We start from the raw sequence: 16,417 nt of genomic DNA, 5'->3' as shown, positions 1-16,417 counted from the left end.
CTGCATAACAACTAATACGTCATGATTATTATTTTTACTTTTATTTTAAACAAAACAGAAGCAAAAAACATTTACATAATATTTATGTTGTAAAAAAATTTTAAAAATGTTTTACTTGCGTTTAGCAGCGTCCTCTACTTTAAAAAGGCCAACCACCATCAACATTTCATTGCCTGCCGCCGCCGCTTTCTGCAAGGTCTGCCAACCGCAAAGGTGGCCTTCTGTGTCGATGCCCTGTCAAGATGTCTCCCCGCAAGCTCTCGCCGTAACGTACTCGCTTAGCATGTAGGTCCCGTCGCTGCGGCGAGGAGCGAGGGAAACTAAACAACAGGAAAAGAAAGCGAAGAGCCGGAATCGCCGCAAAGCCTCGCCGTCTCCCCCCTACCTCCGTTCCTCTGATCTCCGCCGGCTCGGCTGAACACCACTACGGTTTGGAAGACGATTTTTTGGGGGAGCTCAGTCATGAGCTGATCATCGTGGCGAGGTGAGTGTATTGTCTGTAGGCCTCATTCGCACACGCGCGCAAACCGTGCCTTGTTTGTGACGGGGCCACCAGCGCACCATCAACTCGGCTAGGAAGGACGCCCGTTATAAAAGTGACATCGCCACGACTGGGTCACGGAGATGCGTCGTCCCATTCTTATGCGCGCCCCGGGACCGTCCTTCGCTGCACGGTCGTTTACGCGGTCGGTCGGGACTTAGCTCTCCTGGGGGTGTTAAGACAAACCTCCGTTTTCGCGAACCCCACTTCGGGCCGCCGCGTCTCCTTTGCAGGCCGGGGCAACTTTCGAAGAGTACGACAAGTTTCTGTTCTGCCTTCTTTTATTTTCTTTCTCGCTGCGGGGGACTATTTTTAGTAAACGCGTCGACCCGAATGAAGCCAAAAGCCGCGGCTTGTGTGAACGAGACCTTTTTGGTGTGAATAACCAGTCACGCGTGTAACCAGTTTATAAACGGGCGGCTTCTGAAAGTGCGCTGGCCAAACTTTCTCTCTGATGGCTTGTTGCGTAGCTTCTAATGTGCATTGAAACGTCTCCTTTCATCGCTTTTTCTAGTTGTCGGACGTCGTTTTGCGAGTTTGATCTGACGACACAGTGGCTCGCTTGCAAGAAGACCCTGGCAGCCCGTGTTGGTACCGTCGCGTCGTACCCAGTGATCAAAGCGTAACAAGCTGGTCGCATCGTCAAATCGAGCTCAGACGTTCAGCTACGCGGCCCCGATGATACGACGTTGCGCAGAAGGACGCTCTATTGTGTTACGGGGTGGGCGCATACCTGACGGGACGGCAGGCATACGTGTATATAAACTGGCCGGGCGACTATACAACGGGAGAAGATGAAACAGCGGCGGTCTGTTTCTTGGAAAAACGCCAGGTCACGGTTTAGCGCGAACTTTGCGGCTCCTGAGCGGGGCGATCATTATTTTGCTCCCCCCATCACCGACCCCCGCGTCTTTCGCTTTAACGCCTTCTCCCCTTGTCTACTACTGACGGCCGGCAGCTTTTAGTCATCGCTTGTTTGGGTTTGTTTGTGTTCAGGCGGTTCTCGACGGGGTTGCCGACGGCACAGTTCTCCTCGTGTACATCATTAAAACTTGCGGTAACGGTCGGTGTTGCTCCTTCGCGTGTTGTTTGTCGGGGAAACCCCCGTCTTGGGTGCAGCAGGGCTTTTTCGCATGAGCCATTTCTTTTTTTTTCTGTGGTCATTAGAAAGCGTTCGCAGCCGTGACAGCTCAGTTGTGACGTTTGTGAAGGCGTTAAAAAGAAGCTGTCATGACCCTTTCGCTTCGCAATCTCTTCAGTTCCACTGGAAAACAGTTGCGAAGCTGTCAGATTAAGCAGTCTTTGCTGCTTAGTAGAGTGCCAATCAAGTATTTGCCTCCTCAAAAACAGTTAATTAAGACGGCTCTTAGTGTCACTTGTAGGCATGCTTGCTAAAGTGTGGCTGTTGTGAACGTTGTCCAGCTGCCACAAATTTCAAGGCATGCTCGTTAGAGTAGTGCAGCTCTTACTAGTGTTCAGCTGTCAAGATTTTCAAGAGATGCTTGTTAAAATGTTGCTTTTGTGATTGTTGCCCAGCTGTCATGTTTTACAAGGCATGCTTGGTCCAGTTAATGGTGCTTAATTGTCGTAATTTATTTTCAAGGCATTTTTGTTGAGTAGTGGCTCCTGTAGCCATTGTTTAGCAGTCACATTTTTCAAGATATGCTTGTACCTTGTCCTGCATGGCATGGGGAAATGACAGCACGAAATGTACGGCAATGAGCTCGCTGCGACTCAGGCTTCGCAGAAACTGTGGTGTGCCTGCCCCATATGATAAGAGCTAGCGTGTCCATTGCACAAGTGAATTGAAAGTTTATTGATATTATATTCCTAAAGGACAACTGTGTCAAGCACATGATTGACAGACTTATAGGAGGCCTCAAAATTAAAAGTACTGCTGTAGTACATACAGAAGTTGCCGATGAGCTGGTAATATTAGATTCGGTTAGTGGGCTATGATGTTGGGGCTGCTAAGCGCGAGGTCGCGGGATCGAATCCCAACCATGGCGGCCGCATTTCGATGGGGGCGAAATGCAAACACACCCGTGTACTTATATTTAGGTGCACGTTAAAGAACCCCAGGCGGTCTAAGTTCCCCGAGTGCCCCACTACGGCGTGCCTCATAATCAAATCATGGTTTTGGCACGTAAAACCCCAGAGCTTAACTTAAAGGATATTCTGCCATTAGTTCATTTAAGTTCAAGTTCCATGCTTCCTTGCAATATTCATAAGCTTGATTTAGTATGCTTATGTAGTTTTTGTGTTTATGTGGTTACATTGTTCTGTTCATCCACATATTTATGCTCACAGTTTCGCATCTATACAACACATTGCCCTCTGCTGTAGGTAATATTTATTTTTTTCTATTTGCTAGTGTTAACTGGAGATATAGCTTTATGGTCACTGATTTTGTGACCTCCTTCTGTATATGATGTATACATAAATATACTTGTGCATTATGTAATACAATTGAAGCAAAAATAAATTAAGGGTTTATGCAACAGACTTTTCTCGTACAGTGGCATAATGCAGTTACCAGAAAAGAATATGAAAGTAGTGGATATGGGATGGAAATTAACATGCAGTGTTTAGGTTGTCTCAGTGTGTTGGCTCCCATGAAAGAAGCTATTTGTGTACTGCTACTAATGTCAATGATGCAAGCAGGTACTGTATTCGCATTTGTTCCATTCAGTGCCTTGCACTGAATGGAACAAATGGAATACACACAAATGGAACGCAGTTCTAGAAGAGTCGGGGAATGGACAGCAAAATTTTTAGAGTGCACTTACCCACAGGGAAGGAAATTCATCTTTAACATTAATGGTAAGGTCAGGGGGGTACCCAAAACAAATAAAATTTTCCCCCCAGACACATGAAATGGATGACTCCAACCCACTTGATAACTTGCATAAGTGCTGCACCTTTCCTAGTGGTTAGGACGAACGATACATATGTGGTTCTATTCAGCATCAAGACCCCCTAAAGAGCATATCCTCATTGGTTGAAGTTTGGGTACCTGCTATTTGGGGTATTGATTGGCACAATAACAGGATGTCTGTCATAGCAATGGCCAGTCATCACTACCCATGGGATACCGATTGGCATGACAGCCATGACTATGGCCAATCATGCAGGACACTTTAAGGTAAAGGCAAATGTTGGGTCAAGTTAAAATGATAGATTCGTCCTCAACAATCTCTAAGGCATCATTATTGTGAACCAAGCCTTAGTAATTGACAAATTGAGTTAATTGGAACACATGATTAAGACTCCCCCGGAACATTCAAGTACTTGCTCGATGAAAGAAGCAGTCCTCATTAAAATTTTGTCTCTAGTACTCAACCACTCGTCATAAAAACATCGTTGTTTAGCATCAGCATTATAAGAAGAAAGAAAATGCTACTTGTCCAGTTCTATTTCATTTCTAGAAAAAAAAAAGTGTTCATTGGCATTACCCTTGACAACAACGCGAGCGATCGAAGGGTTTCGTTTTCGCTAGACGCTGTGCCGCCCGCACTTTCAAGTTTCAGTAGTTTTGTTATTGCGTATTGGCATGCTGGTTTTCTTGGCTTGCGAAACTCGCACAAACTGCAAGTAGCAGAGCACTGCACGTCCACGTGGTGTCGCGGGATGCCCGAACAGTCCACGCCCCTTGACTGAAAGAAGCAGCAGCGGATTCCCCGCTGCTCTGTCCTGGTTTAGTCTCTCCGTGGCCACTCACTTGCGTTTCTTTGCAAAATGGCATACTGCCATCTGTCGGGCGCCGTTTTACTCACTCATGGCAGCAAAGGGCAGTGATGGCGTATGCAACGTCACCACTCCCTGATTGGGTGGCAGGTGATTTGAATTGCGATAAAAGTATTTGGAGCCTTCATATACAATTTTCTCGTAAACTAAGTCTTTTCTTGGCACGAAACAAGCGCTGCGAGGTTTCTGGAGTGGTATATTAACACTCCACGTCGACTTAGTATTTGCCTTTAGTGTCCCATTAAAAGATGTTTATGAATTCCAGCCCAGAAAATGTAGGGGGAGGGGGGGGGCTCCAATCTAGCTTGAGACTTGCTCGCAATATTGCAAATAATTGGCCGGCATAATAAAGTTAGCATATTTTTATAAATCACTTAGTCTTCCCCACCAGTCAAAACCACAATACTATGAATTATAAAAAGACACTGTATCAAATTAGTCGGAGACAGCCTGGAGAAACTGGAAGTATAGGAAAACACAAATATGGGGAATATCCCTGCGAAGGTTCCGCCTTTGGTATCTTTCACAAACCAACCGATTTCCCCGCATCGGCGTTCGTGTCGTTGTACTTTCCGTGACCCACACGAGATCCGCAATCTTTGCACCAACGTCTTAGCCATCCAGCCTGCCTGCAAAGGAAATGGTTCTTGCATGACTGCGTTGACATCTTGACACACACGCGCATTCTCAGCTTGCTTTCGTGGCGTCTCCACGCGGAGGGGGTGGTGACAGGAAGCGGCCAACTTCCTCTCGTTGCGATTATACTTCCTCGTGTGAGCCTGTGGGCCTCGCCGCCGCCTCCTTTGCCCCCGTCGCAGGGCGAGCGTTCGTTGGCGGCGCACGTCATCGCAGTGTTCAAGGGGGCCTGTGTTTCGTGGAGCGCGGGCATGGATGGGGACTGGCCAGCCTCCCACGCCAGCTGTCACCACTTCCAGACGGCCAGGTGAGGAAAGCCTCCTCCGCTGCATTTACTTTTTTTTTTTTAATCAAGTTGACACTTTCACTGCCTCTTGAAATGGCCAGGGCTTGCCTACGCTTTCTGTTAACGGTGCAAAAACAGACGTCACGCAGAGAAGACAACATGCACAAGCACCGCTACCAAACTGTTTACTGAAAGTAAGGCGTCAAAAGAATGAGTAATTTTCACGCATGCGCAACACGAAGACAGTCCAAGTATTGCGACGTGTTATTTTTTTTTTTTCCATTTTTATGTGTGTGATGACATTTGCTGTGATGTCTGCCTAATGTGTGCAACAGCGTGAACTCACGCTTTCAAAGCTATGGCCTATAAGAGGTGTTCTGCTTTATACCTCCATGCTCATGTTTGGTTTGAGGTGTCTGTATCGAACTTTATTTTTCTATTTACCAACCCAGGGGTTACAATTTAGGGACATGATTTCAGTAAGTACAAACAAAGGAAGAATTATTGGAGTTCGAATTCCTTTAACCACTTATTTGTAGTCAGAATGGCATGCACTGTGATGTCCGGTTTTCATCAATTGTGTGTATCTAGCCTACACTTGAGGTCAAATTAGTCAGTTGGTCTGGCATCATGTCGGGCTAGTCAAATGCCTTCTCCATCTAACAACGTGCGAGCTGCTGCGCGAGGTCAGAAGTCTTACTTGCTTCGCCTGTTCAATTCTGTACGTTCTATAGTAGCCTGACCTAGCCTCGAGCCAACATTTTGACAGAACTTGTCTTCATAAAGGCCACTGCTCTTTGATGTCACCTCTTGCATTGCGCACTTTACTCTTGGGCTTGCGTAAGTGAGTGAGTGTTAAGAGTGCTGGAGTGCCAAACAAATTGTGCAAGTGTTATCATCCGTGTGTTCTCGTGGCATGGTCAAAACTAATCAGCCTGTGTGACGTCTCTGACTAAAATTACATCTGTCACCTTTGCTTGCTTGGGCCAGCAGAACAGGTGATATCTCCTGCAAAGCTCATATGGCTTATCTTCCCTCCTATCACATGCTCGTGAGAATGAAACTATGTTTCATAAATATCTTGCGTGTGAAGCAAGGAGTGTGAAACCGGTCTCTCAGAAACCCATTGAATGAAAGGATTCTGGCTGTCCATCATAATTAGGACCATAATTCGCCATCTGCCATGCAATTGATGCGTCTTCTTATCTGTACTCTTTATAATCAAGTGGCACATGCTCAGGAGGAGGAAACTGTAAATGCAGCGCATATAATTCTTGCATTTATGTGGTACGATTTTTTTTTTATTATTATTGTCCAGTGGAAAGTTTACCAATCAGAGTGTCAAATCATGCAGTGGTAGCACAGAAAATGCCTAGGAACATTTTTTATCAGAATTTTCAGACCTGCAGTGAAGATGTAGTCATTCACTATAGGCATGCTGGAAACGGCGATAGATGAGCGCGATAGCGATTATACGCCAGCATTGGTGGGAGGCAGACAAGTGCGGTCGTAGCTGCAAGAAAGTATTATTTTGTTTATCAAACCTATGTTCCTGTGATCCCTGTCTTTTCGAGGTGTTAAATTATTTCTACAATAATAGCTACGTGCTTTCATGTTTTCTTGTCCCGGCAGCTTTGGTCATGAACAAGCCGAGAGTTCTTTAGCCAAGCCAAGTTCTCTAAAGTGAAACTACGCTTCTACGAGTAATATACACAGTTCAGCGTCTTGCCGTAGCCATGCATGTGCTTTTGATTTCCAAAGCATGTCGTCTCTTGAAGACCTGAGCAAGCTGGAACAAAGGATTTTAGCTCACATGTGTGCTCAGAATATCACGCAAGTACAACAGTAGTCATGTGCGCGCTGCCATGCATTGAGGGACCTGAGCGCTGCTCGTTAGGATGGACTTCTCTTTTACATCGCAATACACATAGAACAAAGTACCAAAGCCTAATAACATACGAATTGCAATTTTAAACTATAAGTATGCAGTACCTAATAACAGCTGACTTGCATACAGTAATCTCATATACTGTATCCAAAGTACCAAGGCTGCACCGTGAGTTTGTGCCACTTACTGGTTTTTGAGACTTTCTTTGCCAATTTAAAATTATAATTCATACTTAAATAGCGTATAGCATGCTAGATTCTATCGCTATGAATCGTGGTCAATTTATTTCCATCAACATCTAGTAACACATTTTTGCCAGTTTTCAGTCCCTTTAATTCCATCTGTATATTAACATTGTCATCCTGATTTGTCATGTGCCATTTTATTGGGGCACCCTCTTATCTTTACTCTTTATTAGTTGTCATGTGGGTGCTGCCCTCTGGTTCTTGTTAACGTCTGTACTCTTGGCATCGTTTTTTGCACCCCACCTCCAACTTATTGAGGTTCCATGAGCTTCCCCCATTTGGTTCCCATTTCCATTGTTATTACGCCCATCTATTGAAACGAACTGCGTGGCCTTGCCGAGCTGATGACTAACGGCAAACTTGAATGGGGAGCACCTCAATAATGCAGAGGAGATAAGCTTATCTTTGTCGGCATGCGGCAATAGCCTCCTATCAATTATTGATGTTTGGTACTTCAGTCTCAGGTGTCACGATCGACATGCGTTGGTGGGCAGCATCAAAAGTGCTTTGCGCTCTTTTTTTCCACTAGGTGGGGAAGTCGACGTCAGTGGCTGTGATCATTTACCTGGAATGGGTTACTTGCCCTTGGTGCCAATTGTGATTCACACACGTTTGTGTGTTTAGGATGTGCCGAGAATGTGAGCATGTGTTGTGAAACTCGTCACCTGCGCCAGGTGTGGTTGTCCTCGAGTTCTGTTCGCCACTAGGTATGGTTGTGTCGTCACTTTTTGTTCCCTGGACAAAGATTGCTAGCAAAGCGCTTGCGCCCGGTATAGAACAAGATTTCAGTGTCCAGGCTGCACCGTTTGAATAGGTTATTTTGTCTTTTGTGTTTGGATGGAATGTAGGGTTGGAATAGCAGAAAATGACTGCTGGCTGCACCACACTATGCTTCCTTATTATCCTGCCACAATGTGTACTGCCACTACTTGGGACATAAAGTTATATTGATGGTAATGAATGTTGTTGTTGTATGCAACTATAGGGGGGGGGGGGCACTGACATTTGTCACCTGCTTCAACCGAATCATGTTATCATCTGTCATAGCAGTTAAGTGGCTATGGTGTTTTGCTGCTGAACTCAAGGTCGCAGGTTCGACTCATGGATGCCTCGACCATATTCCGATGGGGTTGGAGTGCAAAAGTGCTCATGTACCATTCTAGCACATTAAGGAACTCCAGGTATTCTAAATGTATCCGGAGCCCTGGTTATAACTCACTATGCGATTTTAGGACTCGTTAAATGCCATAAATTATTGGCAATGTTATTCAGGAGTAGCATTTGAAAGATACGTCGCACGCGCAGCAACATTAGCAACAAATTGAGACTAGAAGAGGCGTGAAATTTTGGATTTTCCAGTTAGTTCTCCGTCTCTGTTATTTCTGTCTCCGAATCTTCTGTGCTTTGTGCCACAACTTTGAAAGCTTTTTTCAGTTATGGGGACAGAATCACGTATCACAGTATCATGTGAGATGTGTACTTGAAGATTGCCCAGCCATATTGGGAAACATGAGAGAACCTTTTACAAGGCCAGCTACTGGCATCGCCACCACCCAGGCTCGCCTGTCTTCCAGCACCTCATTTTGTAATTATTTATGCATAGAATTGGCCAATTTTCCAGCACATGACCTATTAGAGTTGTTTTTAAATACAGGCAGTTTGTCGGAGTACTGACAAGGCATTTTTGGCTCGTCATTTTTTTTTTGTGGTGTATGACGTCCAAACGCTCAGTGAATTCTAAAAAGAATACTAACAAGCATCTGGGGGGTGCTCTAAATAATTTATTTTATTAATTGTTCATATGAAAAGCTTCCGATTTTGGTACTTTTAGGTGGTCATTTGCGCCAAGTCCGGCATAACGAGAACACCTTTAGTACCAAGTTGGAATATGTGTCTCCCAACCTTTATATACTTGCTAAGTGTCATCTTTTCTTGTGCAAGGAACATGTGGCAGGTTTTCTACAACTTCAAAAATGTGTCTCTACTTCTTTAACTTCGTATGTAAGATTGTAGATATGCTTGTTCGATTTTTTATTTATTTATTTATACATTTATTTATTTATTTGTCTCTTCGTGGGCCTTTACAGTGTGGGCGCAATAGAGAGAAGAAAAAAAAACATTCAGAATGTACGCAAGTGTGCCTACGTGCACCTTTTCATACATGGTAAGAGCAGCACTACATTTCAAAGCGTAACACATAGAGCGCAGTGATCTTGCAGTGCAGTAACTTCGCATGTAAGATTGTAGATATGCTTGTTCGGCTGCCTTTCAGAGTAATATCAACAGTTTTGACTGGTGGATTGGTCTTCATCAGGGTTTAGAAGAAACAATTTAGAAAAATTAAGATTAAAGAACATTTTTTTCTTGAACGTTTTTCAGAAGGTAGGCTCAGCCTTCCTGCTGCAATATGCACTTTACATTAAGTCGGTTTAGGTTAGCGAATTTCTCAGTGTACAGAGACAGTATTGTTAAGGTTTTATCATGCACTTTGCCAGTGTGCTTTCTGCCACTTGTATAACATCATCCTTATTCATTCAGTTCCATTTTATTTCACGTAGAGCATACAACGCTATTACAAAAGCTGTCTAGACTAGGACTGGGAGATCGATCTATTAATCTTTCGATTAATACAGTCATGTTTAATCACAAATCATTTTCTTTATCATAATTAGTTAGGTAGATCATGTGAACAAAATCGGGCAAGCCTTGGCACCGGCATCCCGAGTTCATTTGTTCAAAGGAATGGAGCTACTGACTACATGTCCCGACTGAGTCCGTGCCTGCATGCATGTCTCCCAGGGTAGGGAACAAACGCCACTTATGCATGCTGCACTTCAAACCAGTGGGAGAGTTGGTCAAGTAAATAGCCTAACTGCGTCTGGCCTTACGGTTTCATCTGAGTGAATTTTATACACTTAATGTATGTACACTCAAGCAAGGTGTCGCTGGTGTGTTACTATATACTGTCTGCTCGCGTGGCATGGCTTTTCTCTTAAAAGGATTATGTACAAAGATTATCAGTTCAGATTTTTTTTAGGCTGCATACATAAATCTACAAGTTCAAGCAATTGAACGAAAGATTTCAATAATAGCGTTTAAAATTTTGATCGATGCCCAGCCTCAATTTTGAGCAGTAGCCAAAGGCTGGTTAGTAATAGGTCTATAATAGAAGTGCAATATTGCAGGAAAGTATGCGAGGCATTAGTGTAAATGGAGCATAGGAAGCATCTTCTAGTTTTTCGTTTGGACAATGAATGGCATTGCCCACAGGTCAGGACAAGACGAGGTGATCAACCTCCTAATGGGCACCTTGATTGTGCTGGGTGTAACAGCAGCAGTGTTCATTTTTATAAAAACTTCATGTTCTGAAGTAACTTGAAAATGTTCTTTAGACCTGTTACGTGATAATTTCAGGTTACATAATAGCCACGGGTACTAATTAATGTGGCAACATTTCACACTTTTTGTAGGCATAGCTGCCACTCATTGTACAGACATTACAGAAAAAAAGAGCAAAAGGAGGCAAGAGACGCAGCAAGGTCAAATCTACGACAGGCTGCAGTTAATCATAGCCAAACAGAATTTGGTCTGAATCAAAAAGTGACTGAGTTTTTAATTTGAAACTTTCCACAACTGGTACATATACATTTCATGCACATCATATACGTTTGCTTGTTCATTCGTTTGTTCATTCACTGATCTACCCTTCAGACACGCCAGCTGAGTGACGGTGCAGCCCGTAGTGTGCCACCAGCATGGGCAACCTCAACTGCCTCACGTCGCCAGATGCCCGGGTGTCACACGATGGCACCTCGCGGCACGGTGACGATGGCCTGGACAAGACTGGCGTCGACACCACAGCGATGCACCAGGTCTCGGGCAGCACCGCCGACAACAACGGCGGCTTGCGGCCGCACGACGGCCGCTACACCAAGGCACCGGTGGGGGCCGTGGCAGTGTTGCCGACAAACGGGCCCCACCTGCACCACGAGGGGCTGCCCCCGAGGGTGCCCAACATCGCCGGCTCAGCTCAGGGTGAGCGAATGGTGTTGTGTTGCATGGGCAAACCGTGAAACGAAATTATCTGGTAGACAAGGGTTGACATAAGGCCTGGTTCATGTGACAGTCATGTTGGAAGTGCAGGATGGCTCTTCTTCTACTTGCTTTCAGTCTGTATCTGTGCTAAACAGGAGCTTAATGTACTTAATATATATGAATTCGTCTATGCAGTCAAAACACTCCTAGATTTCTAGTGCATTCTGTATTTTTTCTTCAATGTGTCATTTTCTCCTGCCTGTTTCCATTGCAGGCAAGGTGGTAGTGGCCCTTTACACCTACAATGCGAGGGACGATGGTGATCTCAGCTTTAGGAAGGGAGACCGGCTTCAGATTCTCAACGACAGGTGAGCAGTAGTCAAGTGAACTGTAACACACGCTACAGTAGTACTCGCATAGTTATTGCTTACATAGGGGCTTTGGACATAGTTTTGAGTCATGAATGTCATGTTAACGGTGCATGATAAACATGTCATTGATGCGACTTCAGGTTCCCAACAACAGGGGAGCATCAATCCGGTGCACTCGAACACTCGCTAGTCCTCCCACGGTGCTCATAAACATGGGCCGTATTCTCAAACGTTCGCCTTCCGCGATAGTTTCACCGCTGCGATAGTCGCTTTCAATAAATAAAATGACTGCTTACCTGTGACGTCAGCCTGCACTACCAATACGCGCTGTCGAACGCTTCACATCGTATAAGAGAGCGCACCGTGCGAGTGCAGAGTGGCTCGGGCGTGTTGTTTTTGAGTGTAGTGGCCGCAGTACAGGTTCTGCGCACTGATATGGTTGGTTACGGCTGCTTTAGGTAAAATACATTGAATAAAGAAGTGTGAAATGTTTTATTTTAAATGAATCAACAAATATCGCTGCGAAACAATGCGTGTAAGGCGCCACCGATAAGGCTACTATAAACTACCACCTACCTTATCTCTACTACACTCCACCACCAACCGAATGCCAAAATACGTGTTCGTTAATGCAATGTATGTCGAGAGCACCCATCGACACCATGACGTTAAAGTGACATAGGCCGGAACTACTAGATGGCGCTGTTTATTTTCCGGTTTTGCTAAAACTGCCAATCAGCGCCGTTGGCAGAGGCCTAGCCAAGGTGATAGTTTCGCGGAAGGCGAACGTTTCAGAATGTGGGCCCAGAGGTGAACACAGTTAAGCAATGAATGTCACGTTCACAAAGCATGGTAAACATGTAATTAACATGCTACTCAGAAACAAAGGCGGCTTTGGACGCCAAGTGATGAACGCCATGTCCACTGTGCATGATATACTCTTCGTTAGTGTGGCTTTGGACTCGCATCCAAGAGCAGGCAAACAGTCACTGTTGTCTTTACATTCTGCTCATAGACAAAGAACTTGTACACGATTTTGAGTCATGAATGTCACATTTGTAGTGCATGATGAACATGTCTTTGATACGTTCTTCCAGTGATCCGGACTGGTGGCATGCCAAACAGCTCAACGGCCCACAGACTGGCTACATTCCACAGAACTACGTGGCATTTGAGAAGACCGTAGAGAGTGAAGAGTGAGTCTTGATTTTCTCTCTCTTCGAATGCTATTTCTTCTTGTCACTTTTGTAATTCCCTTTCTCTGTGCATTGAAATTCAGACAGTAACACTTGAAAGAAGATGTGAAAACGTAAGTTGCTGTGGTAAGGCTCCATGGTAGCACATGCCAGCCTCGGGTCCTCTGGTGCTAAACTGTCGAGTTGTGTGCCCTTCTCAAACATTCGGAGCAAATGTGTGTTGACAAAAGAGTTCAAGTGTAGAATCTTACTCAAGGACCTGGCTAGTTTGAAGTGAGTCCATTTCTTTTTCTCATCTTGCTAAGCTGTCAAATCTAAGCCGTCATTTAACTCTCTGTGAGCTAGCTGGGCTCCGGCAAGGAAAAAAAAATCCAGAGCAATGAACAGTGTCATCTCATTAATGCCCTTCTTCTAACCAGAAAGCTATGTAATTACACTATTTCACCAGAAACAAAGAAATACTGTTGTATTATGCTTAATGCTTATCTCTACCTCTTAAGTAGTTTTGTAACAAACCCACCTTGTCATCAGTCGGGACTCCTTTTATGGTCCATGACAAACCGTCAGGTCATGTACAGCTTGGCATTACTTGGGCATTTTATGACTTTACATTTATTTCTCCATCATGTTAACTCAGTTTGGAGGGCATACGCTGAACTCTTGAGCAATTAAATTTTTCTTGTCCTTGTTCTTCTGTCCTATTCTTGACCGTCTATTATCCTTCTTGTTCCTTTTGTGTCCTAGATTTCAATGCTTAATTTTTCAAGCCGTGAAGATATTTGCTGACTGTGCTCCTTATTTTGACCAAACAAAAAGAAAGAAACGCAGATCTATGCACTTATTACTGCCTACAGAGTCTTGCGCATCAAGTACCGTATTAACACGATTGTAAGTCGACTCGAATGTAAGTCGCCCCCCCCCCCCCCCCCCATATCGCTTGACCGGAAAAAAAAAAAAAATAAGAGAGCATACCCGAGGGCGCATTCGATAGCGAAAATTTATTAGTAGCTGACATGGTCACTGGACTACTCGTCTTCACTAGTGCTGCCATCGTCATCGTTGCTGCGGTCCCACAGCGCGTCGTGGTCCAGCGAAATTTCAAATTAGGCAAACTACCGCACCAGGACATCTTGCAGAACAGCAGCCCACGCCAAATGCACCCAACCACACGCAGCCATCAGGGAGGCTCTTTTGACAGGTCCGGTTGGCGTAATTTCACAGTCTTCTGCCGCCAGCCACTTGTTGTACTCACGGCCCTCACGGCAGAGCAGAACCTTAAAATTAATGCGGAGGTCCGGGCTTATTTCATGACTACGTCGCACTTCACTGGCAGGGACCGATTACGCATTTCAGCGACGTACGCCGCAAGCTTAGCCTACAGCTCCGGAAAGCGTCCATACTTCGGCACATGGGAAATTTCTCACTTGCCGTCACACAGATGAAAATTTCGCTTCGCTGCAGTCGCCACTCTCGCACCACCCGTTTAGAAACATCAAAATTGCGGCCCGCTGTGCAGTGATTTGTTTCTTCGGCGTAAAGGATGGCAGCCCTCTTGAACGCTGCTGTGAACGAGTGCCGAACAATTAGTGGGCCTGGAGCACTCATGACGACTGGGGAAGCATAGAAGTAGCACGTAGCTGGCAGTCAAGTGGAACGCGTCAAAACAATACCAATGCCTTTAAACAGAGAAATTGAAACTTGCGAGCGGTGTCTGCTCTTCTATGAACTACCGATACTCCCCGCAAGGACCGCCGTTCTCAGGGTGCCGCCGCAAATGAGTACAGCGGCGCTTCCATCAACTATCGACACTCCCCCGTGAGTGTTGCATGCACTGTAAGACTCTCAAAAATGTTGAAAAACCCTTCCGAAAAGCAAACAAACACGCAGGATAGCGAAAAGATACGGGTAGGGCCATAGAGCAAACATAAAATTGTAACTACGTTGTAGCTCCAGTTGGTATTGCTTTTTTTGGCGCGGCCATGTTTTGGTTTCGATCATAAGTCGACCCCCCAAATTCAGACTTTCAAATTTTAAAAAAAGAAGTCGACTTACAATCGTGTAAATGCGGTAGCTGTTTTGTAGCCCCAATCCTGCACAATAGTTTATCATTTGGTCTTTTGGCTGCTAACTTCTATTTGCCAGCATGCCATTTCTTGCTTCATGCTTGCGAATTCTTATGTTACAGCTGGTTCTTTGGCAAGGTATCGCGGAAGGACGCCGAGAAGATGCTCATGCTCGCATCCAATCCGAGGGGCACGTTCCTCATTCGAAACAGCGAGCAGACAACAGGTTTGCACCTTTCCCTGTACTGCCATTGACTTAAGGCCTAACCCCATGCAGGCGATTTTGTGTGCTTGATTGCTTGATTCTGGAAATCTAGAATTCGTCGCCTGGAAATCCTATGAGAGACTAGCCAATAGGGCCAAGCCAGCACAGGATCTATACCCATGACCAAAAGTATATGGACCAGAGATTGCACAATAAAGCTTATTTTTCTCCTCCACCCATGAACGTAACTTGAGATTGGGGACAGCAGTTCAAACTTGGCCTTGAGTCCCCATCTCTCGCATGAGGTTCGACTTGAAAGCGATAAAAGGATGCAACAGCCATCGCCGTTGCGTCACTTGTCACTGACGCAAGCAAAATCGCTTGAATGGGGTTCATGCATTATATTTTATACATTGGAACTGTGAAGATAAAAACGAATATATTTGCACGCGTTAGTCTTAGCAGATCAATCCTAAATTTAAAAAATAACCACCGAATTCTCAAAGTAGCTAGAAACTAGACAACTTAAGCATCGGTTAAGAAGGAAGTAGCCAAACTGCAAAAAGTGGTCATCAAAGGAACCCTCATTATGGGCTCATCAAGGCAATATGAAAGGGTTGATGACTTCATGTTGCATTTCATCATTTCCAAAGTCAGAAACACAAAGTGTAGCTGGCTGCATGCTGTTTTTGTAGTGCAAAGACACGGCTGTTTGTGCAAGATCCAATGAGAGTACTGGAATTTTACGGTGTGTCTATGGCATCTGTTATTGGTTACAATAGTAGCCGAGCAGTTCAAAGAGACGAAATTATTCTAGCTATCAAGCTCCGGAAGTATCCAGTTAGCCACAAAGTAGCAGTGAAAGTATTAGAGTTGACTTCGATCGACTGGTGCCTTGGTGTCACATTTCAAGCTCGCCCAAAGACAAAAATGCCAAGTGTAGCACAATACATAGCCGACCCTTGCAACCTTGCCACCAATCCGTGCATCCTGGAGGCAAAATGTGCACTCTATCATACCTGTACATCGACCATCATGGCGCCCCTTGCGTTTCAGGCTTCTTTTGGCAAAGTCTCGAGCTGTACTATATTCACGGACAACTTTCTGTGACGATGAAGAGAATACTGCAGGGGCGGAAAATCTGCACCTCTTACTGCCCCAAGTATTCCAGCAGCATGCAGCAATGCTTTTGTTTTCTAGGAAC

The 16,417-nt window shown here is 44.9% G+C and overlaps 1 protein-coding gene across 2 annotated transcripts in view; it reads left to right on the top strand.

Moving 5' to 3' along the window:
* Positions 1-188: 188 nt before the first annotated feature.
* The window catches only part of Src64B (Tyrosine-protein kinase Src64B), a 33,644-nt gene continuing 17,415 nt past the window's right edge, over positions 189-16,417 (top strand). Inside the window, exons 1-6 of one of the 2 annotated variants that reach the window (XM_075669165.1) lie at positions 189-484; positions 5,107-5,231; positions 11,055-11,378; positions 11,653-11,746; positions 12,847-12,945; positions 15,131-15,234. In XM_075669165.1, the coding sequence (XP_075525280.1) occupies positions 11,099-11,378; positions 11,653-11,746; positions 12,847-12,945; positions 15,131-15,234 (577 nt within the window). In that variant the 5' untranslated portion in view covers positions 189-484; positions 5,107-5,231; positions 11,055-11,098. Of the gene's footprint in view, positions 485-5,106; positions 5,232-8,029; positions 8,051-11,054; positions 11,379-11,652; positions 11,747-12,846; positions 12,946-15,130; positions 15,235-16,417 lie in introns of those variants that run through there. The other variant, XM_075669166.1, reaches the window with a different exon arrangement.

The sequence above is a fragment of the Dermacentor variabilis genome, chromosome 9 (assembly GCF_050947875.1).
Source record: "Dermacentor variabilis isolate Ectoservices chromosome 9, ASM5094787v1, whole genome shotgun sequence".
Taxonomy (NCBI): Eukaryota; Metazoa; Arthropoda; class Arachnida; order Ixodida; family Ixodidae; genus Dermacentor; species Dermacentor variabilis.
Note: the sequence above shows the minus strand (reverse complement) of the source record. Positions and strands in the feature narration are given on the sequence as shown.